The sequence below is a fragment of the Xenopus tropicalis genome, chromosome 1 (assembly GCF_000004195.4).
Source record: "Xenopus tropicalis strain Nigerian chromosome 1, UCB_Xtro_10.0, whole genome shotgun sequence".
Classification (NCBI taxonomy): Eukaryota; Metazoa; Chordata; class Amphibia; order Anura; family Pipidae; genus Xenopus; species Xenopus tropicalis.
Window position 1 is genome coordinate 113,744,631 of NC_030677.2, and position 18,523 is coordinate 113,763,153.

At 40.8% G+C, this 18,523-nt stretch overlaps 1 protein-coding gene across 6 annotated transcripts in view; it reads right to left on the reverse strand.

The window, feature by feature from the left end:
• gatad2a (GATA zinc finger domain containing 2A) overlaps window positions 1-14,503 on the reverse strand; it is a 40,697-nt gene extending 26,194 nt beyond the window's left edge. For 3 of the 6 annotated variants that reach the window (XM_012962914.3, XM_012962910.3, XM_012962905.3), the window contains exon 1: window positions 6,010-6,237. In XM_012962914.3, coding sequence (XP_012818368.1) covers window positions 6,010-6,135 — 126 coding nt within the window. In that variant the 5' untranslated portion in view covers window positions 6,136-6,237. 6 annotated transcript variants of the gene reach the window in all.
• Between the last annotated feature and the right edge of the window lie 4,020 nt (window positions 14,504-18,523).

Below are 18,523 nucleotides of genomic sequence, written 5' to 3' on the forward strand. Positions count from 1 at the left end.
AGGTCTGCCAGGGCACCATGTCATGTTCTACTACTGAGAACAGAAAGATGGTCATACTATGAATGCCTCTTCAATCAAAATCTGTTTATACTGCCTGCAGACTATGTACGTCTGGCTTAAGGGCAATGACTATTCGCCCCTATGGCGGCCAATGCCTATGATTATGGCACATAGGAGTGACTGTGACCTGAAAAACTGTGATAATCATTTTTCTACTCATTGCTCATTATCAGATTTATAAAAAGAAAGATTTTTCATTGTAACACACAACAGAGATCCCATGCAAATAGGACTGCATTTGTGGTATTCCAGCAGTTAACTGGTTGCTAGGGTACAAATTACCCTAGCAACCAATGGGAGCGTGGGAGAGTGAACAATGAGTAAAAGAGAGCCAAACAGAAAAATAAGATGTTAAAAAAAAATTGCTCTGTAACGCTACAATATTGTTAAACTTATGGGGTTACAGACTTCCATTTGAAAGAGGCAAAATAAGAAAGCAAATTAAAAAAAAATATTTGGGGGGAAAAAAAAAAAAGTTTCTAAAGATAGGACTCTATATAACACACCAAAATTAAAGTAAAGGTTAACTTTCCCTTTTAGGCTGATGGCCCACAAAGCAAGCTATTTGCCCGCGATAGATCTCTGCTATCGTGGGCAACTAACCGCTCCAAAATGCCTTTCCACTGGCAACAATAGGAGTTGCAGGTGGAAAGCTTATGCATCGCTTCAGCCTGCAGGAAGAAACTTTTTGCAACTTCAGAAAGCCAAAGTATTGCGTAGGCCTTTCCACCGGCCACTCCTACTGCTGGTGGAAAGGAATATCAGAACAGTTAGTAGCCCGTAATAGCAGTGATAGCAGCAGGCAACTAACTCTATCCATGGGCCATCAGCCTTAAGTTGGCTCTTGCTGCATAGTATAGCTGGATGTTAAGTGGAGAAGAAAAATATTCCCTACCACTATTCTGCTGCCAAATTCTGCATTTACCTGGATATTGCTGGTTCTACAGCAGATCAAGCTATGTTACTTAGGGCCATGGTATACATGGTCCTCCACAGTTTTTAAAATGGGCCAAACACATGCTGAAACACTATCAATCTGTATAGTCTACAGACTCAAGCAGCAGACTGGTGACTGGAAGATCCTGACACTTCCAAGGGCTATGCCACACATGGTGACAATACTCCTGAGAGCTTCTTGCCATTGCTAATAATTGCCACAGGTAAAACATTATGCAATCGTGCATTAATACCTATTTTTTCGAGATTTAATTCACTGCAGGGAATCTTTTGGCATTTTGCTGCTGCAACAAAATGCATGCGACATTAATACAATGTGTTTCATTGCCCTTAATATGCTGTTGATGTCATCCTGAAAATGACAATAGAAGGCAACTACATTGGTTCCTAAGATGGTCTGCTGAGTGCCACCAGTAGATTCCCCACAAGTGAGACTGTCAAAATGGACTGTATGGTCTAACAGCTCCTGCCCTTTCAGATGAATGAATTAAGGGTAAAATCTAGCAAGCCATAAGAGCGAATACACATGGAGCAATTAGTCACCGTGACTTTAAAAAAAAAAACAAAAAAAAAAAAAAACGGTTGCTGCCCAAGTTACTGCGACTAATCAAGTGCAGGTTTCCATAAGCGGATTAGGTGCCTCGACTTCTTGTAAAGTCCTGGCTACTAATCGCCATGTGTGTCGTCACCCTAAAACAAAATAAAAAAAGATAAGAGTCCTTGAGTGAAATATTACTGCCAGACAGCTACAGTACAAAACTACATGCAATGAATGGATCAATGTAATATATACACGAAGATGTTAAAATAGAGTATTTTTACCCATCTGATTTGAAAAGTAATTAGCTGCTAAGTTTTCAAAAACATTTTTGGGACAACATACTAATGACATTCTGCAAATTAAGACAATCCTAACTGCTTTATGAGTTTTTTTATCATGTAATGAGCACTGTCTTAAGAAATGCAACAGATTAACCCATCACTATAGTAAATGCAAAGTTTCTGGTAAAGCTCAGGCAGTCACCAGATTCAACACCATGTCTGCCTCACCCCCTCAACCTTACAGACTCCTAATATGTCACCAGGGAGCCACCCTTTGACTCCTCCCTTCAGTTACCTAGCAACTTCCTGAAAGGAACATCTCAGACAAGAACAATAGTATGATCCCTGATCAACTGCTTTGTTACAGAAGTGGCTCTAAAACCTTCCTAAAAAGAACTGTACCAACGAAGACCATTCACTGCCAAAACAGGAATAACTCACTTTCCACAGACCCAGACAACTCGATTAAATGCAGGTAGGCAAACACAACCTGTGGAGAGTGATGGAAGTGAAAGATATATGGCACAAGACTGGTTTCTTTTTGCATTCTTTTGTGTCTAAAGTTAAGATATACTTAAGTACTGCGCTCACACAGGTCTTCCAAAAAGTGCATGCTTTATTTAAGTTAGCAACAGTGCCTTTTTCTCAGGCTGACCAAAACTTTGACCAGAACTTTGTTCTGTGTGGACATATATAAAAGCAGTAGACAAATACAGTTGACCGTATTATGATTAAAATGATTCTCAAATGCTTTCAACTCCCATTTAACGGTCCAGCAATCCACAGCATGGCGACTGAAGACTACAGGCAATGCAGGACTGGAGTTGAAAATAGGGTGGTTGGAAGCTTATCTTCCCTTGTATTGGCCCACATGACATATGTGGCTGAAAATCAGCCAGATATCTAACAGGCCCCTCTGAAAATCCTGTGAGAAGAACTCATCAGCCTCTGCTAGGATCCAATTATTGACCCCGGGGTCAAGCAATACTTTTAGTCTGATCTGGCCCCGCATATATGTGGCTGAATTTAGCAAGGATCCACTTATTTGCCAGTCTTGCCAAATAAGTGCATCAAAGACAACATCCTTCAAGCACTTGTGTATGGAATTAGCATCAATCAAAGGTGCCATAGCCTACCTACTCCTGCACGAAACTTTCAGAGACTTCGGAAAACAAAGCACCTCTGCTACGATGGGCGATTAATCCCCCCAAAATGCCCTTCCACCAACAATTCATTTTATTGCCAGCGGGAAGGCATTTCAGGGAGACTTGTCACCACGCTGGCAGAGATTTAGCCATGGGCGACTTAACTCCCCGTGGGGCGCATGGCCCTTAAAAGAAATGCAAGGAGCCCAATCTACGTACTGTGTAAATTAGGCATGTTCCCCTGTAGCACCAGATGTTGTGCCATAGACCTAATAGCAGAGGGGTGGGGTTGCTTTGAATTGCAAATAGCAAGCCACACAAGTATTTATCAAAAAAAAACTTTCTGGACAGAGCTCTCAAAATGAGCCTGGTGCAAAGGCCCTTTCTGTCTAACCCTAAAATTGCCCCTCCTTGGTAAATCCATTTTTCATGTGATGAGCAGTTGAAGTTGCCTTGTGATTTTAGGTTTTATTCTATCACCATTACATGTATAGATTCAAATCTCAGTTGGGATTGCGACTTGCAACTGTCTATTTGCTTTCCTAAATGTTCCTGGAATCCCAGCTTCAAATTCAGAGATCGTGTTATGGGTATAGAAAGCATTAAAGCATAAAAATTCTGTAAAATGCATTGGTAAAGCATACCCAAGTAAAATTTACAACATACAATTGCTAATTGGGACCAAGGATAAACTAATTTAGCAGAACCCCCACTCACACTAGACATAAAAGAATCCACATAACACACCCACTGACAGACTGTCCACATTATGGCTACCAACAAAACAAAGAAAAGCAAATTAAATGAGCAATAACTGACCATTGTAATTCAACTGCAAAACTGGAGGGGCTTTTGTTTGTCAGGTATCAAGTCAACGATGCTCCCACTTCCACACACATACATACATATTCACATTTTAATGCTCATATAGGAATTTTGAAATCAATAATAGGAAAAGTAAGATGTTAATGTAAACTAAATATAAACTGCATTAGAGAAGGCTAAGGAGAGAACCACTTAGAACAGTGGCACACTTAGGAGCACATTTACTAATCCACGAACGTCCGAAAGCGTTTTTTCTGTAATGATCGGTATTTTAGCAATTTTGTTTGTCGCCATCGCAACTTTTTCACGAATTGTTGCGACTTTTTCGTCACCGTCGCAAAGAAATCGGATTGGTTTTTCTGCCGTTTACAATTGCTCAATACGAAATAATCGCGACGGCAGTGAAAAAGTCGCAAAATTTCCGTTTCCAATCCGATTTTTTTCCCATTCGGGATTCGGATTCATGGATTAGTAAATGTGCCCCTTAGAGATTAGTCGCCTGTGATAAATCTTTGCTATTTGGATGACTAATCTCCTTGTAAAGCCATCCCACCAGGAAGAATGTAAATCTCTGGTAAGATAGCATATGCGTTGCTTCATTTCCCAAAGTCGCCCGAAGTTGCCCCTCAAGGAAACCTAAGCGATGCATATGCCATCCCACCGGCAATTTACATTCTTGCTGGTGAGGTGGAGATTAGTCGCCCGCGGTAATGAAGATTTATCGCGGGCAACTAATCTCCCCGTGTGCCACTGCCCTTACATTATCCTTCCAATTGATGCAACTTAAGTTGGCCATACACGTTTAGATGTTAGTCTTCTTTCAACAAACGTTCGGATTTCGATCGAAAAATAGCCAATTGGAAGATATTCTGAATATAAAATTGGCAGAAAACAATCGTGCCAAAGTGATGTCCCAAAAAATGCATTCTAGGTCACCCATGGATTTTATCAGCAACATGCATGGTATCCAACCAAAATTTTCTAAGATGTCCAAGCGACTACATAACTGATCGGCCGGGTACAAAAATTATTGGGAAAATAATTCAGAACCCTCACATGGTCCGAAAATATATCGGTGCATGTATGGCCAGTTTTACATAACATCTTTACCAATGGGAAAAATACAAGTAGCAACTAGAAATGAAGAATTTTATATAATGTCAAGGATTGTACATTAACTATATGAAAACTTTTGTTTGCCTTGTAATGCCATGTAAAAGTATAAAAGAATTAGAGACCTTTAGAACAGATGGTCCCTTTGCACTAACCATGGAGCATGCAAGATGGCAAATATCACCTTCCTTTCTGTCCCTTATCAGACTCCCGAACAATGATTTTAACACCTTTACACAAGTGCTGCACAAGGAAGAGCCAAGATTATAACTATAACTCTCTTCAAAACATATGGAAACAGCAATGCCACCTCAGTAAACAATCTGTAGCACTGAAAAGTGTGGGAGAGATGAGGGGTAAAGTTGGATAATAAAGACCTTAAATAACCTTTACCCAAGGAGATTACTGAAGCACTAAAATAAATTATATACTTACGGATTTGAAAAGACAACTTAAATGTATCCCACCTGTCTGAAACAGAATTCATTGTAACTGTCTTTTAAACAAAATGTATAATTTGCTTATTTTAAAAAAAAAAAAAATGGGAGTGAAAAATCAGACATGAAACCTATGAACTCCTGGGACACTTTCCACCTCCCCTGGAGGCATCTGCCCCCACCACCCCTCCCCTGCTAGCAGCATCTCAACTCCCACCCACATTAACCCAGCAGATGCCGCTGAAATGCAAAATCAACGTGGCCCCCAATCTCCCCAAAATATAACGATACAGTACCTAGATAACCGATGCAGCTAAAACATCCTAACCTGCTCCCAAAATACTAGCAATTTCGTGTTTTTGGTTATCCTCTTATAAGACTCACATTCTTAGTCCTTTAACAACACAAACGCATGCAATAGATGGGTTCTAATCGCTAACGCGAATTAAGAACGTATGGACACAGCCGGAAGGCTGATCATGACTTCAGATTACAAGTGGGGTGCCCAAGCTGAACCGCCCTCCTCCATCTATAAAAAGGAGGAGCCTGTGTGTCATAAGGTAAAATAAAAGAACAACTTTGTTGGAAATGTAAAAACAGTCTCCCACAGCAAAAACTTTCTAACTCCAGCTTCCCGGGTGCTTTGTTACCCTGTTGCGGAATCGGCGGCTCCTGGCAGTCCAAGCCGAGGCCTCTTTTTCCGGGTCCCTGCACGACCGGATCCCCGGTAGTCCTGGCCTCTGCTCACGTTGCCAAATAATGCGCCTCTTACACATGTAGGCTCCGGCCGCGCATGCGTACCCGGCCCTTTAATCCGCTGTATACCCCCAAACAGTAACAGGGGAGCGGGGTCTTAAAGGAGACAAGTAGTATGATGCGTCCCTGAGAAACCATGTGGACGGAGCACGAACTGCAAGGGCAAGTTTACCCCTCCCACCAACCGGAACAAGTCCATAGAAGTAAGAAACCGGGGTTAATTCTAAAATTTCTTTTATGGCTCATGCAAGAACAACGATGGAGAAAACGTGACAAATAAGGAAGTGCTCGGATTAAACTGGGTTGCTTTAAACGCTTTCTGAACTACAACTCCCAGAAGCCCCTTGCAACCTCTGGTTTTGTCACCGATTTAGCACGAACACGGCAAGATCTTATGAGTAAGCCATAAATTATCCGGTTCTGGCGTCCTGACAGAATTTTATATATTATTAAACAGATTGAAAGCTCATTTTGCATATAATGCGTCACGTGGAGAAGCGTTTGTTTAATCTCAGCAGAGATCCTTCCGCTGATAGGAGATGTGGCATTCCACGGCCATACATTCTACTACTCATGGCAGCAAGAGGGTTAATAACACTACTAGGCGTTTCCATGAGGAAATGACTGCTATTGTAATTTCTAGGGCTAGCCCTGACTGTTCCAGATATTCTGGAATGAAATGTGACATGGCCTAAGAAATAGGGTAATATGCCTACTCCCTACTCTTGTGAGAGGGGAAGGAGTGGGGCACAGAAGTGACACACATATCTGAATTATGGACATAATAGAAACGTAAAAAGCAATTTTAGGACACTTTCTAAAAGAAAGAAACTGCTAAGTGCTCACAAGTTAGTTTATAATGTCCTTTATACTCATCTCACCTTTCCAAATTATATTATCAGAATTGAAACCAAAACATACAAGCTGGTTAGTTGGCTCCACAACAAGCTATTGTTGTGTGAATGTGATAGTCACAAAAGCTGGCCATACACGCACAATACTATTGTACGAAACCTCGTTTCGTACGATATTCGGTGCGTGTATGGCATGTCGGCTAGTCGACCCATATCGCAGGAAGCTGCTGATATCGGACGACTCGCCGATCGGCCAGGTTAGAAAATTTTGATCGGGCGCCATAGAAGGCGCCTGACCAAAATCTGCCGCCAGGGCTGAATCGGTAGAAGGAGGTAGAAATCCTATTGTTTCTACCTCCTTATCTGCTGTTTCAGCCCTGACGGTTTGTGGTGGATCTGACAATGTTTCGTGCGACCGATGGTCGCACGAAACATCGTCAGATCGCCACGTGTATGGCCAGCTTTAGATGGCAAGTTCCACTGAACAATATCTGCAAACTACTTTGGAATGTGCCAGCATTGTATAGAGGATAATACCAATGCCAGTGAGATTTTAGCGGTACCAGGAGATATATAACTGAAGCACAAGAATAAGATGTGAAAGGGTAGAGTTTTTTGGATGTTTCACAAGTTTATGATATATGATTTATGCTTCCTCTATTGCACTGATCCCCAACCAGTGGAGTCAGAGCAACATGTTGCTCACCAACCCACGGATGTTGCTCTCAGAGCCCCAAACCAGGTAGTTATATTTGAATTCCTGACTTGGTGGCAAGTTTTGGTTGAATAAAGATATGATTTACTAATAAATAAAGCCTCCTGTAAGCTGACAGCGTGCATAGAGACTACCTAATAACCAATCTTAGCCCTTATTTGGCACCTCAATGAACTTTTATGCTTGTGTTGCTTTCCAAGTCTTTTTACATTTGACTGGGGCTCAGAGTCAGAAAGGTTGGGGACCCCTGCTCTAGTTACACTCCAGGATAAAACACAAATTTTTGAAAAGAAGCCATTTTTTTTTCACTTAAATGTTAAAAAAAAAAATTGCACAGGCAGGAACAAAAAAACCCTGTTTAGGCAAATGCTTTATTGTTTTAAAGCACTACTGAAATGTTTTCATTTATCCAACGCTGTTATAAGATGAGGGGGCCCCTGGACTACAGACTGATTTTTCCTTCTTTCCCGTTTAATGCTAATGCCACACAATCCTGTTTTCTCCACTTGTGAATAAAAGGCCAGTCTGTTGAGTGTGTAGTGACTGAAATTAATGAGATCCACCTGCCGCTCGACACACAGGATGGATTTTGGCCACAAAACACAACAGTTTTCTGCTTAAAACTTCACCCTGCACAGTGACAGGTGAATAGCATTAAAAGGAAAAGGAAGGGTGCAATAACTGGGTGGAGCCCAAATGTTGGGCATACACTAGTGATTGTTTTCACTTACTGGATACCCCTGGCTGGTGCTCCTTTAAGCAGAAAACTGCACTGGGCCAAGGTACATGCAAGCAAGTGATCAAGTAAAAAACGGCAGCTTTTTTTGTTAAATTTTTGGCTTTTCACTCTACTGCGCACGTGCATCTGGCATGAAGTCCGAAGCAGAAGAGCATTGCTTTCTCGCATGTACCGCAGCCCGGTGCATTTTTCTGCCAACATGAACGCTGGGTATCAGGTAAGGAATTAGTTGCTGTGAGGTGACCACCCCCTCCCAGTGATTGCTCCTTACCTTCTCCTTTAATTCCCCAATACTACACAAGAGATAGACCCTGATGGAGCAGTTGTCGAAAATGCAGGTATCCCATTAACACAAGGCAAATGGCAGACACTGCGTTTTTTTTTCTGGTTGGAATTTTCTGGTTCAATCAGCTGGATCTCATTCTCTTATAACACACATGGGAAGGATAGGCCTTTTCTAGGTATCATTTTTACACTGACAGAGGTAACACTGTGTAATGTAAGCTTTAGGAGAAGTCCCCATAAATGTTCAAACATTAATTTGCTGTGCAATTAATATGTTCTGCCAACAGCAAAGTTTTAACTGACACTAACACTGAATAACACTAACTACTCCTGCTTGTATAGATCTACAAGGCTGAATGAAGTCAGTTAACAGTTGTGTGGGCAACTTGGCAAGGTCACCCACCTTGAGATGGTCTATACTGGGTTGATCCAATTATTTGGTCCGCATTGCTTCAATGCAGGCCGTTGGATCAAGGACCACATCAATGCACAGATCCAGTCCTCAATCCAATGGGAAACTCAAACCCACCTAATCGTCATCTGGTCAATTTTCGACAAGATATCTGTAGGTTAGGCCCGTCTGAGGACCTACACAGGCCAAGTAGTTGCAAACTCAGTCCGTCAACAGCTTCTATTGGAACATGTTTGGCCACCCCAAAATAGCACATGGATGTATACTGCAGAAAACAGCAGCAGCAGTCAAAACACGCCTGCCTTCTAATACTGTTTGTATTATTAAATAAAAAGTGCCTTGTCTAATGCACATGAAGCAGTGATAGACAGAGCTCTGCACCAAAATACTCAAGACAACATTTGTGTGTGTAGGTCCACGTGTTACTAATCCTTGTGCCTTAATTGGGACGCTTCTCACAGATTAATATTAAAAGTTATAGGGGCTTTTTACCCGCCTCTGCCGTTGCTCTCCAAAGATCAAAATGCCCCATGTACCAGAGGGCAAAACCCTGGGAACCACAGCAAAATCTACATTCAGGGCTTAATCGCCAGGTGGAGTTAGAATTTCTATCTCCATATCGGACGATTCAGCCCTAAACGTCAGTGGAGGGCAGGAACGATCAATGGTCGCACGAAAGATCGAAATCGCTACATGTATGGCCACCTTAACATGCCACACTGATCAGAATTAGTTTTAGGCATTATTTACACTACTGAGCTCCAAACCAGTTCCAACCATGGATCATAGATTTGGTTTCCCCCAGAATCTTCATGCAATTTTTAGTGCAACTTTTTTTTTTTAGTGCAATGTGTCTACTAAAATGCATGCACTGCATATACCAAAATGCATATGTTGTGTTTGTGTGTTTTTCACACATGTATTTGAGTTCAACATGCATATCTATTTTAATACATTCTGGATGGGTGCATATAAAAATTCAGCACATATTCAAAACAGTCAAATAAAATTGTGCTAAACCCAGATATACATGCTTGTGGGTACAAACAGGCAAAACATGGAATTACTTAGCTTCTGCATTTAGAGGCATTCAAACCTGCCATTGAAACACACAACAAATGCATAAAAAGAAACACAGCCCATGTGCAAGAGCCCTGGGGGCTCTTATGCAGGGGCATTTCCAAATACTTCCCTTTTTGTATTTCCATCTTTTATTAGACTGGTTGCTATGGGCAACTGCGCTGGTGCAATTTAGCATAGATGGAAATTAGCCACAAAAGGTGCATGCAAGCATCATTAGTCCTGCTGTGCAAGTGACACTGCAAGGCTTGGCGTTCCTTGATTATAGGAAAATAATATTGTCCGCTATTTGGTTTCTGAACCATAGGGCCTATACACATAGGTGTGACTGATTTAAACCGAGTTTTCTTCTGATAAGGGAACACCTATACCTTTAACAAAAGCAGGATTGCCATTATTATACATGTACCACCATTTACCATTATAGCACACACAAAAAAAACAATTAACCTAAACACAATTTAAGTGAAAGGCACACTGTTCAGCTCAATACACCTTTGCATTAAAATGGGTATCAAAATACTGCCCCCACATGAAATGGGATACAAAGTTATCAAAACTATACACATTTGCCAATGTGCTACACTGTGTTAAGCAAGCAAGAGGCAGCAAGCTGATCATCCCTGATTTAAGCATTGCATTTGGAGATAAACGTATTGCTTGCATAACAAAACCAGATTCTGCTGTTTGCAACAGCATTTCAAATCAAATTGTGATTTTTCAGATTATATTTTTTAGACTGTGATTAGTGTAAAAGGATGTCTTAAAAAAAAAAATTGCCCATTGCATCTACAATATGAAAAGATTTGCTGGTAAGAGTCAAAGAGACTGCAAGCTCCTAAGAGGGTATGGTCCCTCACTACACACAATGTTTTATTACCATGGTGAATCTATATCAACAAAAGGATGTTATACATTAGTATCAACTAAATTTTATGATACACTAACTTGCAAACAAAATAAAATATATGGAACTTATTATAACTGGCACAAGCAGCAAACATATTATTACATGCAATTATGAGGGACTATAGTTTGCATCATCTACCACCATTCAAAAATATTTAGTTGTATACTTGAGAGAAAAAAAATCCTGGCAATTGTTTAGGAAAAATGAAAGGAAAATACTCTAAAGTAAATGATAACCTGGTTCTTTTTGGATAGTGTGATTTAGAACATGCAAAGCTGTCATAATCATTTATTAGCTACTGGCCTTAAGTTTCTTAAGGTTCTTCATCTGACTCATAGCAGAAAAAGAGAAAACTTTCAAATGGGGGGGGGGGCTTGAAAAGAATTACAGGCAGTGAAGGGTTGGGTCTTTCAGGAAGTACGTCTCCCACTCTGCCTTGCAAAGTCAGCTGGCAAGGAACATCCTCTGTGACTATTTGTGCAGAAGCCACCTAGCTGTACTGTAAGCACATTAACCCTTCTGACAGACGTCATTGGCTGCGGCCATTTTGTGAATCATGTTTTGTTTAATGCCCTTTAACCATATCATTGCCAGTTACACAGGCTTTAGTATTGGATAACACAGAACAGAAATGCTTTATCCAGAAATGTTAAGCTATAAACCACTAATTGATATCATACCCACATGTTCTTTAAAAATAACAGCGATTTAGTGTGTTCCTTAACAGCTCAGACAAAGGGCCAGATGATCCTCCTTCTTCGTCCTTATACAGTAGTAATTAATGGACGTCATATTAGAAGAATGTTTTAACACTACACAATTAGAAGATGGTTAGTTTTGACACTGAAGGGTTTGTCATTTAAACCAAATAAAAACACCAACAAAGATCATATGAATCAAAAGACCAAAGACACTAATCAAAGTACAGTTGAATAATATGGGTTTGGTGAGCTGTACAAACTATTCAGAAACATATGCCTTACTCCCTTGTTAGTACTCTGTGCTGCACCCAAAATCATCCACAATATCCAAGCAGAAGGAAGAAGGACTTCAGGCGATTAACTGCAGAAAATGTATTCTGGGTAATAGTTACACAACATGTTTCAGGTCAAAACCCTTTATCAAAGTACAGGGCTGTTGAAAAGACAGACACTGCCAAATGGAAAACCCTTAGAACACCGACTGACTGCACAATATTTGTGGATTAACTTGCAGAAGCAGCTAATGGTTTATCAAACAGTTATATTAATGTCCAAAGGAAGGATAAGCATAGTGCACCGTTGCCATACACGGGCTAATAAAGACTGCCCATTCAACCAGCAGCTTATTGGCCCATGTATGGGTCCTTCTATTGGGACTGCTCAACAGATAACTGGCCAAATAATATCCAGAAATCAATCAATCAGACAGCCCTAACCTGATGGGTCTACAGTGGCCTCAGTGTATGATCTGATCACAGGTGGCAAAGCCCCTGCGCTTAAATCGCCCTTACCACGTCACTGCACCCAGAGTCACTGCATCAACTCAGGTGCAGGCATATGCTGAAATGCATACCCGCACATTTCAGTGCTGAAATCCACTCTGTCTGCCAGCACCCGGGCTGCTGTAGTGCAGTCACAGGGTCAGACTGATTCATGCGTAGGGGCTGATTCTCAGCCAGCACTTGTATGCAGTCTGAGAGTCAGTCTGGTGAGGCATTAGCCTTAAAACTAGAATGCTCAAAATTACTAGTTTCTTAATTACAGGAATCGTTGTTTCCTTCTCAAACAATTTATTTGATCATATAGTAAAATACATTAAACTCTAAAAGATGCTGTATTACAGATTGTTTAAAATAATCGAGAAGCACCTGTCTCATGCCTTATCATTATAAAGGGACAACAGATATCATTATACCTGGACTTAAGCAATGCTTAAATCAGGGATGATCAGATGAAAGCCAATTGAACTGACATGCTACAAATAAGTTATGTGCAATATGAAGAGTAGACAGTACTAGGAGATAAAAGAAATGCACGTATTCATCTTTATAACTTAAATAACTAGCCTTAATTCCAGCTACTTCATTATCTAGCAGGCACCAAACTTCAAAGAAAAAAAAAAGGAAAAGCAAAGCTCTACATGACAACACAAAAGAAATTTAAAATAAGTGATCCTCCATGATGGATTTATAAGATTTGCCTAATTAAAATAACAGTTAAAACAAAAAGTACACATTATAACGTATGTCTAGGCATTAAAAACTCTATTTTGCGTTATTACAGACAACTTTATAAGGGACCTAAAAAACATGCAAGGAAAATGCTTAACATCTGCACTGGTAAATAACAAAACTATGGCCCATCAGGCTGGGCTCATCATTTATACTCAGGGCTGATAACCATTATTTGGGTACTGCAGTTTCTCTTTAGTTCCAGCGAACATGAATGGCTTTAACACACTGCTAGGAGACAGAGCAGGAACCTGTTTCCAGGTTTTACTACTATAGCACAAAGTAGATACTAGAGAAAGCGAACTTATATTGAGTCTCAAACTGGCTTTAAAGGGGGGACTAACATTTATATTCGAAAGAAAAAGTAAAATCCTAGATAGGGCACTTGCATCATCCCGAGCGCCGCAGCACTACAGTTCCCATCAACCCCCCCCCCCCCACACACACACACACACACACCCGGAAGGAGGAGAGTCGTAGTTCGACAATGATCGAACACATAAGGATGTCGAACTTTTAAAGCAAAACAAGTGTAAATGTTCAAAGCCATGGCTAAAGAATCAGGGGTGTGCTGGAAAATGGTTCTCAAGCGTACGTGGTCAGTTGGATTAAAATGCGCAGTAATAAAGCTTCAGCCACACAAACATATCTATATACGATTGCTTATGTATGCCAGAAGCAAGGAACAAATAGAGCGCTGCTAAATTTAATTTGCCACAGAAGGATAAAGACACGTGTGGAGTATACATGTTTATACATTGCATATATTCACAATACGAACAAGGAGTTAATGTAGCACGAATTAGTTGGTTGCACTCAATCACAAGAAACATTCACAACTAGCAATGGTCACGTAGGCCGCTCGCTTTCTATGGGCCTTGATTCTCACCTCAACTCGGGGCTCCTCACCTCCAATGAACGAGGCCGTAAGGATTCCGTGCCGGACTCCCGGCCTCGGTAACGGAGACCTTCCCTGGGGGCTAAGCAACTCGTTCACCGCCGGTACTTATTTTTATTTGCACCGACAGAGCGGGAAGAAACCTTCGGCCCACCCGAAGTTACCGCTTTAAAGCCGGCTTCACGGTTGCTAGGCAGATTACGGCATCGGCGCCACGCTTCCGCGTAGCTGCTCTTTGATTGACTCTCTACTTAGCAAACCTCTGTCTGAGAAAATTCATAGGTGGCGTGGCTTATCAGCCGTACTGCAAATTCTTCCAATGAAAAAAATCGAGACCGGTAAGCAAGCCCAATGAGGGGGGAGCTGGGCGGGGCTTAATAGTTTTTCTCAAAGCAGAAGGCGGTAATAAGTAAGTGATGTCAGTCAAGACGCCGAACCCTTTCCGTGGTGACGTCACTTAGTGGGAGACGTTGACGATGGGAGCGCTTAAGGTGGCAAGTAGGAGGTTGTCCCATAATGCACCCTGAGGGGATTATGACATCACGGGAATGATTTTGATTTGGCCGTCGTCCAGCGTTCAGACATTTTGACTATTAGGGTGTATTGTTAACCCTATGTTAGTTTTGTATCTTAGACATGTCATTACGGATAAAAATTGTGCTTCGATGTTTTTAGTTCCACTCCAACACTATGGAATACGACTAAGATGTCGCCGGAGTGTTTTTTTACTGTGGCGTATATGACTTAATATGGACGCTATAGGTAACATCTGTTAAAGCGGGGGTGGGGGTGGAATTAAAATGTCTCCAACCACGTGGGCAAGGTCAATGTGGTCATAGCACTGTTTTCATCGTATCTAGACAAATAACATCCCTTAGGTGTCTGGGATTGTTAATCTTTTTACCCTTCCCTCTAAATAACTGTTAAAAACGTTTTTCCTTTATTTAAGAATTTATTTAATTTATTTAATTTAATTGAATGTTAATTGCTGTGTACCAAAATCCTCAAACCCACGGACTAAAGAAATAAGGGTCTTTCTATAGGCAAAAAAGATACTGAGTGGAAGCGATATTGTGGCTTTGCTTCACCTGTTTCTTTACTTTTATGCACTTTTTTTTTTTTTTAACTTTGAGCTAATCAACAGAGCAGTCAGCCAGGTGACCATTCAATAGAAAAATGTTTGTCTATTATATTGTGCAGTTGCTAGAATATCTCTTTTATCACAAGCAACTTGGATAGGGGTTATCCCAATACCTGAACAGCATATGGGCAATCTTTCTTGATACTGAGCTTTGTAACTTTAACTGCATAAAGGGCTCAGCTAGAGAACAAGGATGTCTGTGCAGCACCTTCATAAATGTGTGCACGTCATGGGCCTGCAGGAAATATCCACAGGAGCAATAAAATACAGTTGATATCACTCTGCACCCACCAATGATTGTACAACTGAAAGTTCCTGCATCTCCTGACAAAAGATAGAGGGATACAGGTATACTAATACAGGGGTTTGAAACTTGTGGCGTAAAGAAAAGTAGAGTAGCGGAGAATGTCAATAGAGATAAATTGTCTCTTTTTTTACCCTGGACGCTTTACGCTTTATATGCCGGCATCTACCTTTTTTCAGGGATTCCTTGTTCTGCCTTGGGCCAGCACATGTGCAGTATAGGCAATTTTCTTCTTCACAAGAAAAAAATGGACTGACATACATATGCTGCTTAAAATATGCAATTTATTAAGAACTTATTACATCATAGTACATGGCCCAGGGTGATGCAAGGAATCCCTGGGAAAAGAAAATGTGATGGTTGCGGTGAGATGCAAAGTACATAGTATAAGTAAGTAGTATATGGCACTGTACACTGGAAACAAACAATATTCTACATTGAAAAGCAGGGCACAGCACCACCAGCACATTATAATAAAAAAAGGTTCTTGCACCCATGTACTTGATACTATGCGAGGCATTGGGTACTTTTTTTTTCTCTCAGTTGAAGCTAAGTGTATGCTTCATTTACCTAAGTGCACAAGGGTACTCAAAAACAGGTCTGGCAAGGGCCTATCAAATCACTGATCCTCTGGCTGGAAGTCTTGCAGTAGCAAGGGTCTTCAGGTCCTCCTTGCCACAAGGTTTAGGTGGGTTCTTTTATCTTTGATCCCACACTGGCAATACATAGCGGCTGGCCTTTGCAAGGATCAAGTAAATCTGTATGTTATGGAAGGGGACATAGCCTACCACTCCTTAGACAGATACTTGATCTTGGCCAGAAGTCTGAGAAGCAGCAGTCGGTCCTAATGCCCCAGGTATATTATAAACTGTGAGCAGTGGACACTGGCACCAGAAGCACATTATACATTGAGAGGCAGTAAGTCAGTGTTTCTCAACCTTCCTAATGCCACGACCCTTTAATACAGTTCCTCATGCTGTGGTGACCCCCAACCATAAAATTATTTCTAAAATCATCGGAAATATGTGTTTTCCGATGCTCTTGGATGACCCCTGTTAAAGGGTTGTTTAACGCCCAGAGGGGTCCCGACCCACAGGTTGAGAACCGCTGCAGTAAGTGCCGATAGCTCAAGTACATTATTTAGAGTGAGTAGTGTGTATTGTGTCCTCAAGAACATTATGTACAAGGAATGTGAGTTTAGTACTGTCACTCAAAGCACATTATACAGTGAGAGGCAGTAGCAATATATAGATATGATGGGAAAGGTTCTAGGTGAATTATATGAATGCATACATTTTTTTGTGCTCCTTGGTTTGTTGTAGATGTTGGTGACGTAACTTGTGCAGGCACTTAAAGGGGACCTGTCACCACACATAAAAAGCTGTATAATAAAAGTCCTTTAAAAATTAAACTTGAAACCCAAATTCTTCTCTTAATGAAATCATCCATACCTTTTATAAGTGTATTTAAAAATCTGAGCTGTCAGTCATATATTGCCTGCCCTGCTTCTATGCCTTAGGCATAGAGGCGGAGCAGACAATATATGATTGACAGCTCAGATTTGTTATTACAATTACTTTAACTTAACATTCGGCACTTCCTACATACCACCTAGATGGCAAATGAATAAGATTTTGGGGTGATACTAAGCTTGCTTTAATAACAATATTCACAAAATGGCACCTGCCTGCTTGCTGTGACTGTAAATTCCAAGACCGAAGGCAAAAAAACATGAAATCGTTTATATGGTGTAAGTAGTTTAATTTGCTCAACTAACATAATAGAAAAGGATTTGGAATTTTTTAGAATGACAGCTCCCCTTTTAGGCGGAACATGGCTACAGGTACCAGCAATGTACATAATACAGTTAAATGCAGTGACTGGCAATCCAGATATATTGTTTGTATTTGAAATTTAGCAGATAGCAGCACCTTATGGACATTTTGCAGTAAGAAGCAGTAGGTACAGGAATATTATCCATGTTATATAGCAAGGTGTAGTGGGACTCCTAGGGGCACATTTACTAACCCACGAACGGGCCGAATGCGTCCGATTGCGTTTTTTTCGTAATGATCGGTATTTTGCGATTTTTTTGGAAAAATGTCGCAACTTTTTCGTTACTAATACGATTTGTGCGAAAAAACGTGAGTTTTTCGTTGCCATTCCGAAAGTTGCGCAAAATCCGGCGATTTTTCGTAGCGTTAAAACTTGCGCAAAAAGTTGCGCTTTTTTCGTAGCGTTAAAACTTGCGCTACACTACGAAAAAATCGGCAGATTTTGCGCAACTTTCGGAATGGCTACGAAAAACTCGCGTTTTTTCGCGCAAATCGTATTGGTAACGAAAAAGTCGTAAAGACGCCGAAAAAATCGCAAAAAATACGAAAAAGTCGCAAAATGTTCGTTTTCAAAACGGAATTTTTCCAATTCGGTTCAGATTCGTGTCTTAGTAAATGTGCCCCCTAGTGTGTTACATACATTGTGAATGAAATTGTACTGTCACCCTAAGCACATTATACACTGTGAGAGACAATAGGTCCTGGCACTCAAAAGTACATTTTACGAAGTGAGTGATAGTGATACTCAGCACTCAAATACATTATTCTATAGAATATTATATGTAGCAAGAGGCAATGATTCCTGGCCACCAAATTTATTTATATGCGATGAAAGGTAGTGGGCATCGGCGCGCATACGGTGAGAAGCTATAGCCTCCGTCTCAAAAAGCAAATCATGTGCAGGTGCTGCAGTATAGTGCCACCTGGAGACTGCCTTGGGAAATTAAAAATACTAAATGCCTGTTATACAGAATTGATTATAATGGAGGAGAATCGGTTAGCCTTGGGCCCCTCAGAGTTATG